Below are 25,717 nucleotides of genomic sequence, written 5' to 3'. Positions count from 1 at the left end.
CTTCTGTTAATACTGTATATAAATATATTTTATATACTTTTAGTAGGATTTGAATTTATTTGCAGAAACATAATGTACAACTAGTTTATTGTGCTTTGTGCCTTTTAATTTGCTGTGTTCGCTGAAGGGTTAAGCGGGCAGGTCCCGCACCTGTTAAATGTGAGCACACAGGGTGTGTTTACTCAGGTACGGGACAGCACTATATAAACTAAGATGATTCCATTAGAGAGAGGAAGGAAAAAGCTAAGAAAGCAGAAAGAGAAAGAAAGGAGAAAGAAGAAAGGATTGTGAATCTACCAAAAGAAAAAAAAAAGAGAAAATTGATTGAGGTAAATAGAAAAGATGCACAATTATACGAGAGTTGAGCTGTAGACATGACAAGTAAAATGGAAATTAGATGAGATAAGATACACTATCAGAAAAATGTAATATGGAAAAAAGCTAATCATAAGGTCTTTGATGATAAAGATGAAGCCAAAGCTGGTCAGATATACTACAAGTAGAGAAAGTAATGTGAGATGGAAGAAGAAAGTGGGAGAGACATGTCTTACACCAGGGACACGTGTCTCTTCCAGGATTTAAAGCATCGTCAGCGAGAGACAGAGGGAGGAGCGAAAGACTTGGAGAAAAAGAGGAGGGAAAGGAGAGGACTGAAATAAACACTGTCTAAGAGAAGGAGATAATACAGAGGTAAAAGAGAGGTGTCAAACATTTGATGCCAATGAAATTGTAAATTCCTGCAAGGGACACTTATTCTGGACAGGTAAAGTTTTAACTAGAACTTTTCAGAGGGTGACACCACAATACTTTAGTGAACTCATAATCCCAATTGTAGAACTTGAAATCTTATTTTTACACTTTAGTAATATTTGGTCTGCTGTAGTGTGTTGAATGCTGTCATGTTTTGAACCTGTGTTGCTTTATAAGGATCTTGTACTTAGTATGTGGTAGTATGTAATAGGTCTTATTGTAGGACATATTTCTGTAGAATTGGTTCCATTTTATGAGCTTATGTTACATTTGTTATTTGGGGATAAGAGGCGGTTAGCATTTCGGATTCTCTATATTTTATATTATCTTGTTTTAGTTAGTTCCTAATAGATATTAACCAACAACTCAAATTGAGGATTTGTTGAGGAAAACTTCTTATGCCTTCCAAACCATGCTGTTCAGTAAATGCAGAGCAAAATGTCTTTGTTGTGAATAAAGCTGACAATTATGAGAGTTTAGTATGTCACTGTCCTTCCCTTGTGATTGCTTGTGTCATTGTGTACTTGTGCACAGAATGCTCTGTTAGTTTTTTTGTAGTGTTTCCAAAACTTTAATTGCTTTTTTCATCAACATGTGAATTTCTGCATTTTGATATGCTTTTTTTTTTTTTTACTTTTATCCATTTTATCTTAGTACCTTTACGATATGTCTTCTAATACTTCATAGTCTAGTTCTACATTTTCTGTAGTAAAACTTTTTTGAGACTGATTTTTAGATAGGCTGTGAAAAATGTTGCATCTCATAAAGAATTACCCTACATTTTAGGGTATCAAAAGTGTTAAAGATTAAATATGCTGGAGGGATAAACCATTTGACCCGAAAATAGTCAAGGCTGCCATTCTCTTTAACTTACTTCTTGGAAGAAAAGACTTTCATTATGCAGAGCATGGTCTCTTTTAACAGGTTTAAAAATGTCTTTATCTCTGTTCAACCACTGGAATATATGGGATTTTAGTATTTTAAGCACAACTTAGCAACGTATATAACACAATTACAAGTGACCTACATAAGCAATTACTTTATGAAGAGCAATAATTTTCTGCCAGAACCAATAAATTGATAATATTCTAATGAGCTATTATATTTAACCATTTCATGACAAGCACTGAAAAGGCCTAAATGACCTGACACCTTTTTTTTTGCGTTTTATTTGTTGGAAATAAAAATCATTTTTGTGACATTTTTTTATGTGACCCCCCTAGGGTTTTTCATTTATATGTTTTTTAGAGGTTTTCTTTTCCATTTGTGTATAATTTGGAGAAAACTTCAAATATTTTTAAAACTTTTTTCAAACTATTATGCATATATTTGAGAAATTTATTTCCCTCAGCTTTTGTATGCATAGATTTTTCCCCCAGCTTAGTGAAATGTTGTTCACATAGATTTTTTTCTCTCTGTTTAGAACTTATAAATTAATTTCTCTAATATATGACATTTTGTCTCACTGTTATAAATAATATCACTAAAAACAATACAATTTTAGGTTCAAAAAGTATTTCTTGAATATTCAACAGGGTAACATAAATTAGAACATGACACATCTGGTGGTTAAGTTAGAAATACGCATGAGACATTGTTGTGACCGAATGGATGCAGGAATGAACTGGCCATAGACCCTACAGGGAAATTTCTTGGTGGGTTGAAGCCCAGGGGTCTACCCAAGCCCTCCTCATGTAGGCTGGTCAGGTGCAAAATTAATTAATGCTTGAGCATCAGGCACTTATGCACCTAGCCAGCAGCCAGGTGTCCTCCTGAAATCAACTGTCCTCAGTATGGTGATAGGGCAGTATTTTATAATGCATTGTGCTATTTGGTTTTGCTGGGGCGGTATTTTGTGCAGTACTATAGCATTGCTGGCCCCATCTACTTCTGCTGTCCCTGCCTATGTGTTGCGTGTGTTGGCTCTGCCTACTTGTTTTCCCCCACCTTTTGTCAATTTGGACCTGCATACAACATGGGGATTTGGGGAAAGAAAAATATGAGAAGAGTGGGATGGAGTGGACATACCCATGAAGGGAAGAGTAGGAAGGGAGAAGGGAAGAAAGATAAAAGGATCTGCTAGAGATTGAGCTATCACAGCCTAATTTATGGATTTCACACTGAATAGCATTATGCAGCTTACTGAAATATATAAACGCTGCAGAACAAAAAACAGTTTTAATAAAAACCTACTAGATAAAATATTTTAGCACAAAACACATGGGAAAAATAAATATAAATATATATAATCCCCAAAGGTGTCCATAGTCTTTTAAGTCAGCTTTATGAACATTCAGTAGAGTAGATGAGAGAGATGGCTACAGAAAGGAGACTGTCGGAAAGCTAGACTGATTTCACACTGAACAGGACTGAGAAGACTGCAAAGTATGGCAATATATACAGGTTGCAATTACAAGGCCATATTAGCCCAAAAATACATGCTTATCTATAAAAAAAATTATCCCAAAGGTGTCCATAGAATTTAAAGGGAACCTGTCATGTGGATATTTAATTATAATCTAACTAATTATATACAATCATTAACTACTAAAAAGTACCTTAGATGTATTCACTTACTGGTGTGACAGATAGTTACCTCATAATATACACACAAAGATGCCACATGCCGCATGCTAATGAGCTGATTTGAGTTCAGCGTGATGTCAGTGAGTCCAGCATTTTTTTAAATTCAGAGCTATAGCCACTCCCGTGCCCACCTTCTGCTGATTCATATGAAAACAAAGTGTCAATCAGCAGCAGGTAGGCGGGGAGAGTCAGGAGCTCATAAATATTCATGACTCATCATTATCAGCTGGAGCTTTTCAATGCAAGATGTTGGCAGATTGACTGGGTCCTTAGTTAGGACACCATAAAACTGGTGACAGGTTCCCTTTAAATGTGATGGTAAAATAGCCCAGTACATTTTCTAGAAAAATATAGCTTGTATGAATTGTTTGGGAACTTGTTTCCATGATCTGCAGAAAAACCGTCAGTTTAATCCGGCTAAACCTGCATTTAATGGATTAGTGTTTAAGTCACCCAAACATGGAGTATTCATCACACACGTCACTTTTGTGTGCAACAGTGGATCAGAGACAGTCATGATCATATTGCCCGATTACCTGTGCTATTCTGTCCTAGAAGAAAAAAACATCTGTATGAAATTGACAGCTTATTGAGGTAGAATAGGGTCCATTCACACGTCCGCATAACGGGTCCGCATTTGTTCCGCAATTTTGCAGAACAGGTGCAGACCCATTAATTTTCGATGGGGACGGAATGTGCTGTCTGCGTCCGCATTTGCGTATCCGCACTTCCGTTCCACAACAAAAATAGAACATGTCCTATTCTTATCAGCGATATGTCCTAATCTTGTCCGTGATTTGCGGACCCGCAAAACACATATGGACGTGTGAATGGACCCTAAGGCCTCTTTCACATGGGCGTCCCAGATTTGCTCCGGATATGTTGCGTGTGCATTGCCAGAAAATCGCATGACTAGGCACGCAATTGCAGTCAATTTTGACTGCGATTGCATTCCGATGTTCAGTTTTTTCCGCGCAAGTGCAATGCATTTTGCACGCACGTGAAAAAAAACCTGAATGTTGTACCCAGACCCGAACCCGGACTTCTTTAGTGAAGTTCGGGTTTGGGTTAGGTGTTCTATTAATTTTATAATTTTTCCTTACAACATGTTAACAAACGAAAATAGCAAGGATAACTGTCATATATATATATATATATATATATATATTTATTTTTATTTTTATTTATTTTTTTGCTAAAGTGTAGGGCAAGTGATGGGTAACAATTTTGCAATAGACTTTATTTAGCCAAACGTTTATTTTTGGTAGAAAACTGGGGCTGAAATGGCCCCTTAGCAGCACTCTTCAAAAGAGTGTTGCTAAGGGCCATTTGTCCATTAGAAAAGACGGGCTGTGTAGACACTGTGCTTCTGACTCGTGCTTCCCTGGGAGACAGAAGGCTGGGCACAGGAGTCTTAGGAAATAAAATTACATTTATATTCCCCCTATCTATGCAATCTAATGCTCCGTTACATTCACTGACCTGCGATCCCTGTGATATTAATTCAGTAGAAGCCGGAAGTAGAAGCACTGTGCACAGTGAGCCGGCTGCTACATGAATTATCATCACAGGAATCGCAAGTCAGTGAATGTAACGGAGCATTAGATTGCATTGAAAGGGGGAATATAAATGTAATTTTAACTCCTAAGACTACTGTGTCCAGCCTTCTGTCTCCCAGGGATGTTTGATTTAATTTCTGCACAACTGACTGGCAAGAAAGGAAATCAATTGACGATAGTACATGATAAAATATAATTTAGATTTGTAAAGTGAAATGTCCCAGTAAAATATTGAGTATTAGTTATAATGATTTATATATAACACACTAAGGGTTAATGTCTTGCTCCTCCCATCTAGGACAGAAGACAAATCATTAGTAAATCAGACTAATTAACCCCCTTATAAAGGAGTGCACACCCACTAGGCAGATGTGTTTTTTCCAAGCAATGTCTTTTTCAGGGAGGTATATATGTGCTGCCTTTGGACTCAAGGAAAGCTAAATTTCGGTAAGCAAATTTACACTTTCCTTATCGTCCTTCAGGCAACACACAAAGCGATCACTAGTCTGTCAAAGGCTGAATCACAAGCAGCGGATACATCCACCTTGTAATGTTTTGTAAAGGTGCATGGAGAAGACCATGTAACGGCCCTGCAGACTTGATCCAATGCCTTTTTTTTTTCTTGCCCAAGCGACTAAGAGGACCGAGTTCAGTGTGTAACTCCATCTGGTAACTGTAGTATTAGAGATTTAGAAGCAGACTTGATAGTATTCTTGATTCAAGCAGTGTAGGCTTTCTGCCTTTTATACCTCTTAGCTGGTCAGTCGACCTGAATGACCCAGGTCCCCTAATGAATAATAGATAAAGCTTGTCTTGTTCAGCTGATTCAAAATTATGATTGATCGAAGATGAATTTATTAACTTGCATTGATGTCAGATGAGACCTTTGGTAGGATATACGGCATCAACCTTAAAATTTTCCTGAGCACTCAGAATATGAAGGGAAATGGAGAGAATGAAAATAAATGAAAAATTCCTTCCCCACTGAAAGATAGGCCATCTATTCTTTCTGGTGGATCCGCTGGATTCATGGAGCAGTACTTCCTGAGCTTTGTATTGGAGGCTGTCACCATTACATCTAAATGGGGGTACCTCATATGCACACAATCTGTTTAAAAATACAGTCATTGAGACTTCATTTGAGACCTGTTTAACAGATCATACCTTGAATGTGGATGCCGGGCTGGTGCAAGGATTTTTGCCGCCCTAGGCAAGATAAAAATTGACTCCCCCCCCTTATCAGATGATCTGCCCATATCATGACATCACATATGTTCCAACCCTTTCTCAGCATTTAAATTAAAAGAACTGCTATGTTTCCCTTAGGCCTCTTTCACACGGGCGTCAGTTTTTTTGCCGGGATAAGAGCCAGGTGCATTGCGGGAAAATGCACGATTTTCCCGTGCGAGTGCAAAACATTGTCATGCGTTGCACTCGTGTGAGAAAAATTGCGCATGTTTGGTACCCAAACCCGAACTTCTTCATAGAAGTTCGGGCTTGGGATTGATGTTCTGAAGATTGTATTATTTTCCCTTATAACATGGTTATAAGGGAAAATAGTAGCATTCTGAATACAGAATGCATAGTAAACCAGCGCTAGAGGGGTTAAAAAAAATGTTAAAAAAATTTAACTCACCTTAGTCCACTTGATCGTGAAGCCCGGCATCTCCTTGTGTCTGCTCTGCTGCTGAACAGGACCTGGGGTGAGCTGCTGCATTAAATAGAGGTTAAGGACCTGTGATGACATCACTCCGGTCATCACATGGTACGTCACATGATCTTTTACCATGGTGATTCACCATGGTAAAAGACCATGTGATGACCGGAGTGATGTCATCACAGGTCCTTAACCTCTATTTAATGCAGCAGCTCACCCCAGGTCCTGTTCAGCAGCAGAGGAGACACAAGGAGATGCCGGGCTTCGCGATCAAGTGGACTAAGGTGAGTTAAAAAAATTTTTAAATTTTTTTAACCCCTCTAGCGCTGGTTTACTATGCATTCTGTATTCAGAATGCTATTATTTTCCCTTATAACCATGTTATAAGGGAAAATAATAATGATCGGGTCTCCATCCCGATCGTCTCCTAGCAACCGTGCGTGCAAATCGCACGGCATCCGTACTTGCTTGCGGATGCCATCCGATTTTCACGCACCCCATTCACTTCTATAGGGCCTGCGTCACGTCAAAATCGGACAATATAGAGCATGCTGCGATTTCAACTGAACGCACAAGTGATGCGTTAAAAACAACGCTCATGTGCACAGCCCCATAGAAATAAATGGGTCAGGATTTAGTGTGGGTGCCATACTTTCGCTGCACGGATCGCACCCACACGGAAAACTCGCCCGTGTTAAAGGGGCCTTAGGGTTAATCAAGCTTCTTGTAGCTGTCTACCTGACAGCCGCTAGAGGTGCTTCCGCAATTCTTACTGTGAAAATTACAGTGGGAAGACGCGGAACAGAGTTTTGAATGTGTGCGCATGCGCATTCGCAGCTGAGAGGAGGATCGGGGAGAAGAGTTCCCAGTGCCGGCGCTGGAGAAAGGTAAGTGGCTGAAGGGGTTTTAATCCCTTCAGCCCAGTAGGAGGGGAACACAAGGGTGCCCCACTCCTAGCAACTCTATAGTGCCAGGAAAATGAGTTTGTTTTCCTGGCACTATAGTGCTCATTTACCATCAGTACTGCACAGTGTCTTTTCTCTGCAGGAACAGGCTATAGACACCAGTACCACTACATTAGCTGTACTGGTTCTGGGACTATAGTGTCCTTTTAGGCTCCATTCACACGTCCGCAATTTCATTCTGCATTTTGCGCAACGGAATTGCGGACCCATTCATTCCTATGGGGCAGCACGATGTGCTGCGTGGACACGGAATTGCGGATCCGTACTTCCGGGTCCGCACTTCCGTTCTGCAAAAAAAATAGAACATGTCCTATTCTTTTCCGCAATTGCGGACAAGAACAGGCATATTTTATTAGTGCCGGAAATGTGCGGTCCACAAAATGCGGAACGCACATTGCCGCTTTTCGTGTTTTGCGGATCTGCTGCTCCGTGTATCCTCAAAACACGTTGCAGACGTGTGAATGGAGCCTTAATATGAGGTAAATTAGTTTTCAATGTAGTATTAATAACTAAACAATTACATAATAAACATATTGCATTGTCTACTTACCACCAGGACAATAAGATGATCTGGTCTCTGGATGCAGTCTGGCTCTGTGGACTACCTTGTCACTCTCTTCTCCCCCCCCCCCCCCTTGTCACTCGCATTCTTCCCCCCAATCCCTTGTCACTCTCATTCTTCACCCCACTTCTTTGTCACTCTCTAATCCCCCCTCCCTTGTCACTCTCAGTTTTCTCCCCACTCCCTTGTCACTCTCATCATTCCCCCCCACTCCCTTGTCACTCTCATCATTCCCCCCCACTCTCTTGTCACTCTCATTCCCCCCTCTCTTGTCACTCTCATTCTTCCCCTCCACTCCTTTGTCACTCTCATCATTCCCCCCACTCCCTTGTCACTCTCATCATTCCCCCCCACTCCCTTGTCACTCTCATCATTCCCCCCCCCACTCCCTTGTCACTCTCATCATTCCCCCCCACTCCCTTGTCACTCTCATCATTCCCCCCCACTCCCTTGTCACTCTCATCATTCCCCCCACTCCCTTGTCACTCTCATCATTCCCCCCCCCACTCCCTTGTCACTCTCATCATTCCCCCCCCACTCCCTTGTCACTCTCATTCTTCCCCCACTCCCTTGTCACTCTCATCATTCCCCCCACTCCCTTGTCACTCTCATCATTTCCCCCTTCCTTGTCACTCTCATTCTTCCCCCCCACTCCCTTGTCACTCTCATAGTTCCCCCCCCACTCCCTTGTCACTCTCATCATTTCTCCCCACTCCCTTGTCACTCTCATCATTTCCCCCTTCCTTGTCACTCTCATTCTCCCCCCCCCCACTCCCTTGTCACTCTCATAGTTCCCCCCTCCACTCCCTTGTCACTCTCATAATTCCTCCCCACTCCCTTGTCACTCTCGTCATTTCCCCCTCCCTTGTCACTCTCGTCATTTCCCCCTCCCTTGTCACTCTCGTCATTTCCCCCTCCCTTGTCACTCTCATTTCCCCCTCCCTTGTCACTCTCATTTCCCCCCTCCCTGTAAGGAACAAAATGGTGTTAACAGAATATCCCTCTGCACTCTGAGAGTGCTTATGAAAATCACATGAACTCAGACACATTCAGGGCCCATTCACATGACTGTATTTTTTTTCTATTTGGACACGTACCGCAATTTGCAGATCTCATGCAGGCCCATTTATTTCAATGGGACGAAGAGATATGGACAGCCCAAGGTGAGCTGTCCACATCTGTACTTCCATTCCGCAGCCCGCAAAGAGATAGTAAAATGTCCCATTCTTGTCTGTATTGCGGACAAGAATAGGCATTGCCATCATAGGTCAGGATGTTCTGATCTGCAAATGCAGAATACACAAGGTGGCACCCGTGTCCTATGGATCAGCAAAATCAGATATGGTTCTGTGAATGGACCCCAATCTTAGTGACTAAGCAAAACTTCATGGGGAAGCTATCCTAGAAAACTGAAGCCAAAGACATTTTGCACTGCCATAGACAAGGAATTACTATGTTTTAGCAGGGAAACAATCTTTCTGACTAGAAATTCCCTAACAGGCAATAACCGACTGCGAGAAAAAAAAGTATTCCTAGCCAGACTGGTGACTAGGATGTTACCTTAGGGGGGGCTGCCACCCTGCAGATCCAGTACTTACTGCTCCTCTTCCGGCCCGTATTGCACCGTGACCCGACATTGCACCGCGTTAGGTCATAGTGTCACTGTTCGCAATCAGGACACAGTGCAGAGCGGGGTCCAGAAGAACACTAGGGAGAGTACAGCCAACGCAGCACTTCCCTCACCACTCCCTGCGCTTCCTGCATGCTAAGCATTCAGAATATAAGACACACTGCCATTCCCCCCCCCCCCCACTTGTTGGTGAAAAAAGTGTGTCTTATAGTTTGAAAAATATAGTATATATAGTAAATTCTATGGTGAGAAATGCACCAGTGTTATTTGCCCTCCCCACCCATCTTCCAAGAGCCATAACTTTTTAACTTTCCTGTTTGCACAGCCAGATCTTTTTTTTATTTTTTTTGAACAAGTTGTAATTTTCTTATTAGCACTATTTCATTTGCCATGTCATATTTTGCAAAACAATTATTTGCTGGGTAAAATTGAAAAAAAAAAACATGCATCGTGGTTTTTGGGGTTTTGTCTTTACCCCATTCACAATTCCCCATTGTGCAAAAATGACATGACCTTATTTCTTGGATCAGTATGATTATAGTAATATCATAATGTTTTTAATTACAATGCACAAAAATATAAACACAACACTTTCGGTTTTGCTCCCATTTTGCATGAGCTGAACTCAAAGATCTGAAACATTTTCTACATACACAAAAGACCCATTACTTTTAAATATTGTTCACAAATCTGTTTAAATCTGTGTTAATGAGCACTTCTCCTTTGCTGAGATAATCCATCCCACCTAACAGGTGCAACACATCTCCCTCGCATAGAGTTGATCAGGTTGTTGATTGTGGCCTGTGGAATGTTGGTCCACTTCTCTTCAATAGCTGTGCGAAGTTGCAGAATATTGGCAGGAACTGGAACACGCTGTCATATACGCCGATCCAGAGCATCCCAAACATGCTCAATGGGTGACATGTCCGGTGAGTATGCTGGCCATGCAAGAACTGGGATGTTTTCAGCTTCCATGAATTGTGTACAGATCCTGGCAATATGGGACCATGCATTATCATGCTGCAACATGAGGTGATGGTCGTGGATGAATGGCAAAACAATGTCACGGTATTTCTGTTCCTTTCAAAATGCCATCAATAAAGTGCACCTGTGTTCGTTGTCCATAACATACGCTTGCCCATACCATAACCCCACCGCCACCATGGGCCACTCGATCCACAACATTGACGTTAGCAAACCGCTCACCCACACGACGCCACACACGCTGTCTGCCATCTGCCCTGAACAGTGAAAAATGGGACTTATCCATGAACAGAACGCCTCTCCAACATGCCAGATGCCATTGAATTTGAGCATTTGCCCACTCAAGTCGGTTACGACAACGAACTGCAGTCAGGTCCAGACCCCGATGAGGACAACGAGCATGCAGATTAGCTTCCCTGAGACGGTTTCTGACAGTTTGCACAGAAACTTTTGAGTTAATCAAACCGATTGTTGCTGCAGCTGTCTGGGTGGCTGGTCTCAGATGATCATGGAGGTGAACATGCTGGATGTGGAGGTCCTGGACTGGTGTGGTTACATGTGGTCTGCGGTTGTGAGGCCGGTTGGATGTACTGCCAAATTCTCTGAAATGCCTTTGGAGACGGCTTATGGTAGAGAAATGAACATTCATTGCACGGGCAATAGCTCTGGTAGACATTCCTGCAGTCAGCATGACAATTACACGCTCCCTCAAACGCTGCAACATCTGTAGCATTGTGCTGTGTGATCAAACTGCACATTTCAGAGTGGCCTAATCAGCACCTTGATATGCCACACCTGTGAGGTGGGATGGATTATATCGGCAAAGGAGAAGTGCTCACTAACACAGATTTAGACAGATTTTTTAACAATATTTGAGAGTAATGGGTCTTTTGTGTATGTAGAAAATGTTTCAGATCTTTGAGTTTAGCTCATGCAAAATGGGAACAAAACCGAAAGTGTTGCGTTTATATTTTTGTTCAGTGCATACAGTATTTCTACAGAGTTGTCTGACCATTTGCATTTTGCAGGGTGAGGTGTAGTTTTATTAATACCATTTTTGGGTACATACAATTTTTTAATCACATTTTATTAAAACAATTTCTGGCCATTTTTGGATGTGGCAAGACTAATAATATTTTTTGGTGTATTTTTATATGTGAAATTGGAATAGGGAGGTGATTTAAATTTTTTATATTTTTTGTGTTTTTCAGATTTTTTAAAACTTTTTAAAAATGTCACTCCAGGGGCTCCGATTAGAGGACAGAGGGAGTCTGCTTCCTCTGTCTAACCTCTCAGATGCTGTGATTGCTATTGACAGCAATATCTGAGTTGTTAAATGACTGGCATCAGAATTATCTCTGATCCCAGTCATTGTGGCCAGGTGTCAGCTGTATTACATAGACATGAAACCCCCACTTATAAAGCAGGCTTAGTTATTGAGACTGCTCCATACACCACTCATGCACCTCAGACATACACGCACGTCTGCCATTGTGACGCTACTTAAATATTGCAATTATTCCACTTTTTTTTTTTCTGATTAGGTAGTTGTTACATAGATAGCAGGAATGGCATCTCTACTTTCCACTCTGTATGAACCAAGTAAAATACATGATAGTTTTATGGTGTTTAAAACTTGTATACTCTATGCATAAGACTGCTTTTAGTGGTATTATCTTCCTCGTACAGTACAATGAAAAACATTTAAAGGGGTTCTGCACTTTCATTTAAGGGATGATCTATCCTCTGGATAGATCATCAGCTTCTGATCAGGGGGGGTCCGGCTGATCAGCTGTTTGAGAAGGCAGCGGCGCGGCAGCGGCGCTCCAGCAGCGCTGCGGCCTTCTCACTGTTTACCACCGGGCCGCCGCCCCACTGACGTCACAACTAGTATCAACTAGCGTGGGCGGGGCTAAACTCTGTTCACTTGAATGGTGCTGCTGGAGCTGCTGGTGGGTTCACATCACATTTTATGCCTCAGTTTGACTATGTTACAAAATAAGGATACAAAAACGCAGCACACCACATTCTTGTATCCTGCACAGTCTGGTAAAAAAAGACAAATGTTATTTTTTTTTTACAATGGAACTCTGTGTGGAATCAGTCTGAGGCTTCCATTTAATGTATAAATCTTTTGTATACGTTAAAAGGATGGGAAAAATGGGATGTGAACTCACCTTACTTGTATGTTGAGCTCATTTTGATACACTGATGATCTCTTTTAGGCTGGTTTTCTACATCAAGGTTTTTAGATGTAGTTTATGAAGCCAAAGCAAGGAATGAGTCATAAATAGGGGACACGTACAGTATAAAAGAAAGACATAATTCTCTCCTCTTCATAATCCCACTCCATCTAAAAACCTGAAACTGGAAACCCAGCTTTAAAGGGGTTGTCCAGTTCTTATTAGAAGATGTCTTATCCTCAAGATAGGCCATGACTATCTGCTAGTGGAGGTCTGCCACCCTGCACCACCGCTGATAAGCTACTTGAGTGTAGCTCTGGTGGAGTTTGAGGTTAAAAACCTGAGCCAGCTGTGGTGATCTTACTGATTTAGCCAAGCTAGTAAAAATTAGCAATGTGATCTGGATAATAGTTTAGCTATACAATAACCCTTTAATTAGAGATGAGCGAATTTCAACAAAATTTCCGAAAAAATCTGAATATATTTGCGATGAATCGTGATTTAAAACGGCTATTTCTGGGCTGCATAGAGCCTTTTTTATGGGTGTAGAGCACTGTGCCTTACAGTAACACGCATAGGGAGTGTGCTGGGGTAGTGAAATAATACTGTCAGTCAGTATGACATGCAGATGACAGGCGTCACTATTAGAATCACACTGCACATTTCACTTATTTGGGCAGTCACGGGGCCAAAACCGACCAAATAACTCAAGAATTAACACCACAGCGCAAATAAAACCACAGGTGACCTATGTCTTTTTTTCTCGTATTCTAGTGAAATATGACAATAGACGCTTTTAGCACAAATAACACTAAATGAGAACTGCATCTATTTTTCTTGCATTGTAGTGAAAAATGACAAGAAACGCTTTTAGCGCAAATAACAGCAAATATGAACTTAGTCTATTTTATCTTTTTCTCTAGAAATATTGCAATAAACGCTTTTAGCGCAAATAACAACAAAAGTGACCTGCGTAAATATTTCTCGTATTGTATTGTAATAGGCCACTAAATGATATCAGAGAAGTTAACAGCATAAGTGACCTGCGTATATATTTTTCTTTTTCCACAGATAAAAGCCACTAAAGGCTTTTCAACATAGCACTTGCACCCCAATAACTAATTGTTGGAATGACAGAGCTGTATTATGAGGCTATCTGGATCCCCAAGTAATGTTTCCCTACACAATGAGGATTTTCCCGACTCTCCCTAGCATCTGCACACGTCTCTCCCTGCCTGTGAAATGATTCCTCTCACTATCCTTTCCCTGCACTAGTAAATCGCTTCTTTCCTTTTATTTTTTTAACAATTAGTTTTTCTTTCACTCTCCCTAGCGCCTGCAGACACGTCTGTCCCTGAACAAAGTATGATGGTGAATGGCAGAATCTAAGATGGCCGCCGTATAGGGCTGTGACATCACCGGGCTGGCTGGCTGCTAATTGGCTGCATGCATGGCATTATGGTTCAACCCGCCTTCCCAGAGTTCCTTGCCCCATGTCCTCACACGTAAAGCCATCATTTTAGCTTCCATTGTAGTCGGCTAGCCGCCATGTTAGGAAAAATATAATTTTTCCTGAAATTCGGAACAAATTCGACGTCAGCTTCGATTCGCTCATCTCTACCTTTAATCAAACTTAACAAAGAGAGATGCTGTTTTGAGCAGAGCAGTCCTCAAATTTTAAGCACTGACGAAAAAACAACCTGGTTTCAAATTTTATTATATATACAATAAGCGGCTCTTTCATTTAGAATTTGACTTCCTGGAAGGAATGTGTTAAATTTACTGGTCTCTTGAATAACAGCTGGAAGGGAAGGGCCATAGTTTGTTTAGAAAAGATCATCTATAGTCCCATAGTAGTGACATAGGTATGTAACATGCATGTATATCCTGTCCATCTGCAGAATATGATGAGGAAAACTCTAATGGTTCAATACTGCCAAAAATATCAACCTTTTCACTTTCTGATACATTAACGTTTACGGTATATTGTACAGTGTTAGTGAGAACATGTCGCAAGGCTATAACACTATATTTAATTTCTACTGTGATAAGGTCAATATGACATCAGTATACCACTTAAAAAAACAGACAGGTGAATAGATAGATTAGTGCTAAATCATTCTAGATATCCACATTTCTTTAAATGTTTTTCCTTCAGGTTTTTCTGCCTAGAAATTCTTCGGAATGGGCAGCAGTGGAACCAACCTACTCAATGTTACACACACACACTTGGAGCTACAGGATTCTTCACTCACTAGCCTTGACAAACCTCTTGAAGAGGGGGCACCTGGGTACTATCTGCCATTTTGTGACATTCTATACAGTGGCGATGGAGGAAGCTGGGCGCCTCCTAAAAACCTGTTGCCCAGTGGGCCCAGAGGTGAAGGGCAAAAAGAACCTGAACAGTGCCCTGTTATAGACAGTCAAGGACTTCACCATGAATTGGAGTACCAAACGTCACTACATCTTGAGGATCATTCCCTTGAACAAATGCAAACCATGGTAGTGGGAGAAGTTTTAAAAGATATCGAGACAGCTTGTAAACTTCTCAATATTTCAGCAGGTGAGTGATATTTCATGCACAGTACAATAAATATATTGCTTACAGAAATAATTTTGCTATGAGTAAAATGCTAACCGCTTTCCATTTATGTTAGATAAATATAAAAAACAAATTTGTGGAAAATGAGTTATTTTACACTACAGGTTAATGAAGAACTGGACTATGAGCCTTGCTTGCCACTTTCTCCAAATATGGCCTTAAGAGATTTTTTGGAGGGATTTAGATATTGATCATCTATCCTCCAACTAGGTCATGAATATCAGATCATTGGCGGTCTGACACCCGCCAACGTCACCTGCCAGCTATTTTAGACAGCCACCGTAACAGGAAAGTATACAGCTGGAAGCAGAAGAGTCTGTCCACTGTGTAGTGGCTGAGATGAGGGATATAGCAGCTAAGCTCCCATTCAAGTGAATGGGAACTGAGTTAGTACACTGATGCCAGAAACTACACAGTAGATGGAGCCTTCCATCCATTGTAATAGTGTCTGGCGCCGGAGATCTGATATTGATGACATATTCTGAGAATAGATCATCAATATTTAAGTCTAAGTCATAAAAGGCATCACACCCATCTTCTTTAAAACCCTGCAAGCTAAAGTGTAATTAGTTGTAATATCTGTTTTTTCTGTAATTAAATAGTGCTTTCACAAACTTACTCTAAGACTGTAATTCTACAGAAGCTCCTTTTTATTTTCAGTCCTATGGTCCCTTAAGTAGAGATTAAGTGATAAGAAAACCAGTTCTTTAATACTATTGATAAGAAAACAGTATTACTGTGTTGGTACAATTAACATTTCATTTTAGTTAAGCAGTTACGGTATATGCTCAGAAACTTAGGGTGCTGTCAGATGATATGGACACCACACAGCTGAGACCCAGCCTAGATAAGGCCAGGAGCCGCAGGTCTGTAAAGCTTAGTAATGAAATTAGTGCTGTCTGCTTGCTCTTTGCTAATGGCCACATGGTTTTAGGCAAAACTCATGGTCATGTGGTGACCACGACCGCTGGCAGCACTCTTTTTACATGGGCAGATAAAATGTCCACATGAGCATTTATCAATGGTATAGGAAACAGCTCGGCATTCTGTTTTACTTTCATTTTCATAGGGCAACTATGACTGACTAAACACTTCCTGCAGCAGTTAAGAAGTAGGACTAGCCCACTTCTGTCCAAAAGAGGGAGAATGGAATTGTAAATTCCATTCTATGTAAAGATATCTCTGCCATATATCGGCAGCTACCTTCTGGTGAACCAGGCAGGCACCTTACATGTAGTATAAGAAATAAGTTATATAGCAGTGGTTAGGAATGCACAATGTAGGAGGACCTGAAATCAATACAAAGATAACATTATTGGTAGATTATCAATGACAGTAGCAGGGTATAGGAATAGTAATACCACTCTGGAGTATTACAAATAAAATAGCCAAGATGGCTCTAGTCCAAAGCAGAAGCCAGTCAGCAGGATACTGATATGGTCTCCAAGACAAAACAGTCTGAGGCATTGGCTAGGTTGCAGGCTATTACTGAAAATTACAGTATGTTGTTGCAGTTTTGGGAAGGATGGTCAGGCAATATTTGCATATACAGTGAGCCCCCAAAACAAAATTTACTGTTGGGTCTTAGGTAGGGATGAGCGAATTTCTCATAAATTCGATTCGGCCAGTTCGACTAATTTTTCGAAAAGAATTGGTTTGATCTGAATTTATTTGCGGCAAATCGCATTACCAAACGGCTATTTCATGGCTGCAGAGAGCCTTTATAGTGGTGTAGAACACTGTGCCTCGCAGTAACATGCATAGGGAGTCTGCTGTCATAGTGAAATAATACTGATTCTGTATAACATGCAGATGACAGGTGTCAGTCTTAGAATCACTGCAAACTTCACTTATTTGGGCAGTCACAGAGCCAGTGGCATAACTACCGGGGAAGCGGCTGCTTCGGAGCCCAGGCTGACAAGGGGCCCGGCAGCGTGTCAGTCAAGTTTCATAGTTTTCATTTATAAGCAAATTACCTTCCTTAACGTAACCAAGGGGCTGTCCCTCCGGCCGTTTGTGCCCAGCCGCGCTCATTAACACCAAGCCCAGCGCCGCCACGCTGTTAATTATTCACTGCTGCCCTCATCTTTTCTTTTTCTGAGTGCGCCATAGTCTCGCAGTGTCCTGGCAGCAGCCTCAAGTAGTGTAATCGCGCATGTGCCAGCGCATGCTTTCTGGCACATGCGCAATTACATTACTTGAGGCTGCTACCAGGAAACCGCGCAGGCCCGGACATGAGTAACATCGGCGCATGTGCGAGACTATGGCGCACTTATATATTTTTTTTTCTATGAGGACAACAGTGAATAAATAAAAGCGGAATGGCGCTGGACTTGGCGATAATGGACGCGCTGAGCAAAACGGCCGGAGGGACAGCCCCTTGGGCACAACAGGAAGGCAATTTGCATATAAATAAAAAAGATTTTTACAAAAAATGAAAGGACAGGTGGACAGCTCAATATCAAAAATTGGGCGGGGGGCAGGGGCTCATATAAAAATTTTCTGTGGGGCCCAGTCACTTCTAGCTATGCCCCTGCATGGGACCATAACTCAAGTGTGAACTCAGCCTTACAGATCGTTGTTAGCGTCAAGAAGAAGCGCACTTTTACACAGTCGTCAGCTGATTCCACATAGACGTCTACAGAACCTGTTCTATTAAATGCGTATACAAGTAGAGCCCCCGGACAAAGTGGAGAGGGCATCAGCAGTAAGTTTGTGTTGATGTCCCTGATTATTTTGCCCTTCCTCTGATCCGTCAGAACAATAACCCCCAAAAAACTGATTCTGTCTGTTGAACATCTGCCTTCACTCGGTCACCATTTGGTCAGTAATCCATCAGTATTGCTAATGCCAAAAAAACAGGAGTGGATCCAAAACAGAGATGAATATTTTCATGTCTTCTGTGTTATGTACCCACTCCTGTTTTTGGCTACCAAATCATACGCCAATTTTGATGGGACCATACAGGCCTTACAGCTGCTACACAGACAACATCCGTTGTGAGTCTCATTTTTCCTTCCTTCTGACAGATCAGAAGACGGATCAAATAAATGATGTCAGCCAAAAGGCAAAATAGTGGCCCAGTCATGAAGTGGGGAGGGTGGGAACAGCATGAGAAGTCCACAGAGTGGCCCTATGACATAGTGCTGAGGTGGAAGCATTAGGAGGAGACCACAGATTAGCCCAATGACAGAGTCTGGAGGTGGCAGCAGCATCAGGAGGAGGTCACAGAGGGGCACAATGACAAAGTGTGGAGGTGGCAGCAGCATGAGGAGGCCATAGAGTGGCCCTATGACCTAGTGGTGAGGTGGAAACAGCATGAGGAGACCACAGAGTGGCCCAGTGACAAAGTCTGGAGGTGGCAGCAGCGTGAGGAGGCCACAGAGTGGTTCTATGACCTAGTGGTGAGGTGGCAGCAGTATCAGGAGACCACAGAGCAGCACAATTACAAAGTATGGAGGTTGTGTCAGCTTCAGGAGGCCACCAAGTGGCACAATGACAGAATGTGGAGGTGGAGGCTGCAGCAGCATCAAGAGGAGGCCACAGGGTGGTACAATGACAGTGAGGAGGTGGCGGTAGCATCAGCATCAGGAGGCCACAGAGTGGCACAATGACAGTGTTAAAGGTGGCAGCAGTAGCATCAGGAGGAGGCCACAGGGTGGCACAATAACAGTGCGAAGTTGGAGGCAGCAGCATCAGGAGGCCACAGAATGGCACTATGACAGTGTGGAGGTGGCAGCAACAGCATCAGGAGGCCACAGAGTGGCAAGGTGACATTGTGTGGAGGTGGCACCAGCATCAGGAGACCACAGAGTGACCCGGTGACAGTGGTGATATGGGTGGCAATACTAGTACCAGCTGACGATGGTGGGTGAAAGAAGGAGCACTTTGCATCAGATGTGTGGCATCAGGTGAGTGGCAGCATCAGAATAGTAGCTGAGGCAGATACCAGAAGAAACTGGTCTCTTTTGTCAAAGTGTTGGTGTGGCACCATGGATTTTATCTAGACTGATGCATCAGGCATTGGTGGGTGGAAATCCTGGCTGATCCACGCCTGATTCATCTTGACAAATTTCAGTCTCACCACATTTTGGGTGGCCAGTTGTGTTCTTCTTGGGATAACTATGGCCCCCACCGCACTAAACACCTGCTCTGATGCCACACTACTGGCCGGGCAGGAAAGCTTTTCCAGGGCAAACTAGGCCAGTTGCGGCCACAAATCCAGTTAGGCTGCCCAATAGTCCAGTGGATCTTCAATGACAGCTGGCAGGGTGCACTCCAAGTATGCCACCACCTGCTGGTTCAGGTTCTGCTTTATGTCTAGCTGCTGGCGAGTAGTTTCTTCACTATTCGGGATAAGAAAGCAGCTCATCAGCAACTCTAGACTCAGACTACTGCTGATGGAGCTGGTACTGCTCCTGCCACCCCACCCTTCCACAGCAGCCATGGCAGTGGAACGTGAGCACAGAGAGCCCCGCCAGTCAGACCTACAAGAGGATGGACGATGGTGCAGATAGGCAGTAGCCAACTGACTACATAGGATGTCTCTGTAGTAGTTAAGTTTGTCCTCCCTCTCAGTGGGTATAAAAAAGGCCACCATTTTGGACCGGTAGAGAAGAAATGACGGCTTGGGACTCTCCACCTCGGCTTGGCAAAAGCCATCAGTTCTCTGAAAGGTGAAGAGTCCACCACTTGGAAAGGGAGGGACTGCAGCACCATGATAAGATAAAAAATGTAATAGTTCTGAATTTAAAAAAATATAATTCATTGGAAACCATGATATTACATTAATCTGGTTGGTAATAGTATTGGTATCCAGTAAATCGAAAAAGGTCAAAGTTCATATATCTCTCAAAGTTCACATATCTCACTCAATCTTGGATGCCACAATATCAGTGGTTATACACTCACCTAAAGAATTATTAGGAACACCTGTTCTATTTCTCATTAATGCGATTATCTAGTCAACCAATCACATGGCAGTTGCTTCAATGCATGTAGGGTTGTGGTCCTGGTCAAGACAATCTCCTGAACTCCAAACTGAATGTCAGAATGGGAAAGAAAGGTGATTTCGGCAATTTTGAGCGTGGCATGGTTGTTGGTGCCAGACGGGCCGGTCTGAGAATTTCACAATCTGCTCAGTTACTGGGATTTTCCCGCACAACCATTTCTAGGGTTTACAAAGAATGGTGTGAAAAGGGAAAAACATCCAGTATGCGGCAGTCCTGTCGGCGAAAATGCCTTGCTTGATGCTAGAGGTCAGAGGAGAATGGGCCGACTGATTCAAGCTGATAGAAGAGCAACGTTGACTGAAATAACCACTTGTTACAACCGAGTTATGCAGCAAAGCATTTGTGAAGCCACAACACGCACAACCTTGAGGCGGATGGGCAACAACAGTAGAAGACCCCACCGGGTACCACTCATCTCCACTACAAATAGGAAAAAGAGGCTACAATTTGCATTAGCTCACCAAAATTGGACTGTTGAAGACTGGAAAAATGTTGCCTGGTCTGATGAGTCTCGATTTCTGTTGAGACATTCAAATGGTAGAGTCCAAATTTGGCGTGAGAACAGAATGAGAACATGTATCCATCATGCCTTGTTACCACTCTGCAGGCTGCTAGTGGTGGTGTAATGGTGTGGGGGATGTTTTCTGGGCACACTTTAGGCCCCTTAGTGCCGATTGGCAATCGTTTAAATGCTACGGGCTACCTGAGCATTGTTTCTGACCATGTCCATCACTTCATGACCACCATCTACCCATCCTCTGATGGCTACTTCCAGCAGGATAATGCACCATGTCACAAAGCTCAAATCATTTCAAATTGGTTTCTTGAACATGACCATGATCTCAACCCAATAGAGCATCTTTGGGATGTGGTGGAACGGGAGATTTGTGCCCTGGATGTGCATCCCTCAAATCTCCATCAACTTCAAGATGCTATCCTATCAATATGGGCCAACATTTCTAAAGACTGCTATCAGCACCTTGTTGAATTAATGCCATATAGAATTAAGGCAGTTCTGAAGGCAAAAGGGGGTCCAACACCGTATTAGTATGGTGTTCCTAATAATTCTTTAGGTGAGTGTATGTCGCCATATGTCGCCATTCTTTTGTTTATTTGTTTGTGATCATAATAGTAAGCAAGCATATTAAAAAGAATCGCGTTTCAATCTCAAGTTGTTGTATATTACGACTGAGGTGGTGTCCCATATGCGTAAAAAGTCTATTGAGAGTGCCAGTTGACAAATACAAATAATCTTGTATTGAAATGAAAATGTAATTTCCTGGTGAGTCCTACAAACTCTGGTGTAAATCTCTGGCCACTGGCATTCTCATAAGAATTCAAATAGAGGTCGTTCCACCTAATTATCACACACTGTCAATTGTCCGTAATCAGCAAGATATATTATCAGCCAACACGATACAGTAGGTAATATTGTATTGATAGTAAATATATGAATGAATAATGGATTTGTACGCAGTACCTTACCAATCCGATGGTATGCAGCGGTGTGTGGTGAAGTTCCGTCTCGTGCACTCCTCTGTAGGTGCTTTGGTAATGGAGAAGCTGGCTTCACTTAGCATCCCACATGACCACACACGTGGTGCGGGATGTTGGCTGTGACGTGCTTGTCAGCTGAGTTTTTTTCTATCTCACTCTCCTTGCTTTCCTCTTTAAATGGGTGATGGTAAATATTACAGAGATGGCCAAATCTGTTTGCATGCAATCATAGATCGTTGTATTGCAGTTCACTGGCTGAAGATTAATATCCCATGGGGCTGTAACCTTTCCTACTGAACCCTGCTGTGGAATGATTCCTCCCTATCCTTTCCCTACACCTTGAATAAACTTTCCCCGAACTTGCAAATCGTTTTTGCACAATAAAGTTTTTTCTAGCACTGTCCCTAGCTCCTGCTGACATCTCTCCCTGCACACTGGAAAATGGCAGAATCCAAGAAGGCTGAGGCTGTTTATAGGGCTATGACATCACAGGGCTGGCTGCTGATTGGCTGCATGCATGGCATTATGGGTGATCCAGCCTTCTTTGCTCCATGTCCTCACGCATGTAGCAACCATTTTACGATAAAATGCTATTCTTTACTATGAAGTGCGAGGAAATTCGGATTCAGTGAGAATCGAATAAAACCTGAAATTCATATCGAAATCCACTTTGTCAACTTCAATTCACTCATCTCTAGTCTTAGACAACTCAGTCTGATACTACATCATGGGTTTGGTTGGATACAGTAACAGGAAGGAAAATGTATATGATGTAAGCAACTACATGATCATATTGTTTAAAAACCATAGTACGGCTACTTTCACATCTCCGTTTTTTATGTCCGGTACAGCAAAACGCATCTGTTCGAATAATACAACCGGCTGTATCGGTTAAAAACAGATCCTATTGTATTATATCGAAGATTTAGAAACCGTATCAGGCACTAAAACCATTGAATGTCAATGGGCGCTGGATCCGGTTTTTTTGTATCCGAAAAAACTGATCCGGCACCATTGACTTACATGGTTTTTGGTGGCAGTTGCGGCTTCCTCAGTTTATCATGGGAATGCAAGAAACTGGAACTTAATGCATTCTTGTGCACTCCATTCCAGTTTGTTCAGTTTTGTCCCCGAGTGGCAACAAAGCTGAAGCATTGTGTTGCGGTTTTGCGAGCCTGTGCCGGATCTCAAAACCGTACAGCACAACGCATATGTGAAAGTCTGCATTATTTCTTATACTGGTTTTAGAGTGTTATGTAAATAATATTTCATCCTTGTATATTCAAAAAGTCTACCACTTTCTCACATAAGGAAGTTGAAACCATATGTAAGACTAATACTTTGTTTTCTGGGACGTCCTCCATGACAGCACCACAGGAAGATGTTTGACCTCTGAAGGGACAGGAAGACAGAGAGAGCAATTAAACAACCCCAACTCCTACTACTCACCGGTGTTCTTCCTGTCCCTCCAGGGGACGGGCGCTTCAGTGCAGTGAGAGCACGAAAATAGAAGAAATTGGGCTGGAGCTTCATCGGGGGACACATTCCTCTCCTTCCTGCTCCTAGGTAGCCCTGCCAAAACCTCTAGGGGAAGAGATCCTTTAGCATACAGCATGACTACCTGGGGCCAGGTCTGGTACTTGCACAATCCAGCTGCGGAGAATAGTTCTACTGCACTGGTTACCTCCATCCAGCATACCAGCACTCCCAAGTAGCATGCGGACCAAACAGACGAAGTATCACGAGATGGGGGTGACGTCACACGGCAGCATACGTAGACGAGTGGAATCTTCAGCAGGCCGTGATATTGTGAGGTGGGAAGTTATGTCTCACAATCGGAAGTGTTTACCGGGGAAACAGTCCAGAACGCCGATGCACTGGGAAGGAGGCTGGCGACATCCTACACTACCACAATGGAGGCCCAAGGATCTGCGTGTGAAGAGCACAATCTAGAAAAACCTGCTACTGGCCATGTACAGTGTATTTTGCAAAAGTATTGACCCCCTTGACTTTTTTTGTGTTTTGTTACATTACAGCCTAAAGTTCAATGTTTTGTTAATCTGAATTGTATGTGATGGATCAGGACACAATGGTCTAAGTTGATGAAGTGAAATGAGAAAAAAATGTATATATAAAACTATTGTTTAGAAATAGAAAACAGAATATTGGCATGTGCGTATGTATTCACCCCCTTTGTTAGGAAGCCCATATAAAGCTCTAGTGCAATCAATTACCTTCACAAGTCACATAATTATTGAAATTATGTCCACCTATGTGCAATCTAGGTGTCACATAATCTGTCATTACATATGCACACATTTTTTGAAAGGCCCCAGGAGCAGCAACACCTAAGTAAGAGACATCATTAACCAAACACTGCCATGCAGACCAATGAAACTCTCCAAATAAGTCCAGGACAATGTTGTTGAGAATTTATGGAAAAAATTAGCTTCGATCAGAATATATTCGCAACGAATCGCGATAAAAAAACACTATTTCCGGGCTGCATAGAGCCTTTATATGGGTGTAGAACACTGTGCTTTGCAGTAACACGCATAGGGAGTAATACTGTCATTCAGTATGATATGCAGATGACAGGTGTCACTATTAGAATCACACTGCACACTTCACTTATTTGGGCAGTCATGGGGCCAAAACCAACCAAATAGTAACATAGTAACATAGAACATAAGGCCGAAAAAAGACATTTGTCCATCCAGTTCGGCCTGTCATCCTGCAAGTTGATCCAGAGGAAGGCAAAAGAAAAAATGTGAGTTAGAAGCCAATTTTCCTCACTTTAGGGGAATAAAAAATTCCTTCCCGACTCCAATCAGGCAATCAGAAGAACTCCCTGGATCAACGACCCCTCTCTAGTAGCTATAGCCTGTAATATTATTATGCTCCAGAAATACATCCAGGCCCCTCTTGAATCCCTTTATTGTACTCCCCATCACCACCTCCTCAGGCAGAGAGTTCCATAGTCTCACTGCTCTTACCGTAAAGAATCCTCTTCTATGTTTGTGTACAAACCTTCTTTCCTCCAGACGCAGAGGATGTCCCCTCGTCACAGTCACCGTCCTGGGAATGAATAGATGATGGGATAGATCTCTGTGCTGACCCCTGATATATTTATACATAGTAATTAGATCTCCCCTCAGTCGTCTTTTTTCTAAAGTGAACAGCTCAAATATGAACTCAGCCTTACAGGTCAAATAACACTACAGCGCAAATAACACCAAATGTGAACTGTCTATTTTTCTCGTACTGTAGTGAAAAATGACAAACGCTTTTAGCACAAGCGTTATAGCAAATATGAACTTAGTCTATTTTTCTTTTCTTCTCTAGAAATATGGCAATAAACGCTTTTTGCGCAAATAACAACAACAAGTGACCTGCGTAAATATTTCTCGTATTGTATTGAAATAGGCCACTAAATGATATCAGCGCAGTTAACAGCAAAAGTGACCTGCGTATATATTCTTTTTCCACAGATAAAAGCCACTAAAGGTTTTTCAACATAGCACTTGCACCCCAATAACTAATTGCTGGAATAACAGAGCTGTATTATGAGACTATCTGGATCCCCAAGTAATGTTTCCCTGCATGCTTTTTTTCACAATGAAGATTTTCCTATAAATCTCCCTAGCATCTGCACACATCTCTCCCTGCCTGTGAAATGATTCCTCTGACTATCCTTTCCTTGCACTAGTAAATTGCTTTTTTCCTTTTA

General features: G+C 42.2%; 1 protein-coding gene across 3 annotated transcripts in view; it reads left to right on the top strand.

The window, feature by feature from the left end:
* The first annotated feature begins 271 nt into the window (after nucleotides 1-271).
* Nucleotides 272-25,717, top strand: part of SPDEF (SAM pointed domain containing ETS transcription factor) — a 98,816-nt gene continuing 73,370 nt past the window's right edge. For 2 of the 3 annotated variants that reach the window (XM_044287108.1, XM_044287106.1), the window contains exons 1-2: nucleotides 667-763; nucleotides 15,035-15,439. In XM_044287108.1, the coding sequence (XP_044143043.1) occupies nucleotides 15,061-15,439 (379 nt within the window). In that variant the 5' untranslated portion in view covers nucleotides 667-763; nucleotides 15,035-15,060. Of the gene's footprint in view, nucleotides 330-666; nucleotides 764-15,034; nucleotides 15,440-25,717 lie in introns of those variants that run through there. The other variant, XM_044287107.1, reaches the window with a different exon arrangement.

This window comes from Bufo gargarizans, chromosome 3 (assembly GCF_014858855.1).
Source record: "Bufo gargarizans isolate SCDJY-AF-19 chromosome 3, ASM1485885v1, whole genome shotgun sequence".
Taxonomy (NCBI): Eukaryota; Metazoa; Chordata; class Amphibia; order Anura; family Bufonidae; genus Bufo; species Bufo gargarizans.
Note: the sequence above shows the minus strand (reverse complement) of the source record. Positions and strands in the feature narration are given on the sequence as shown.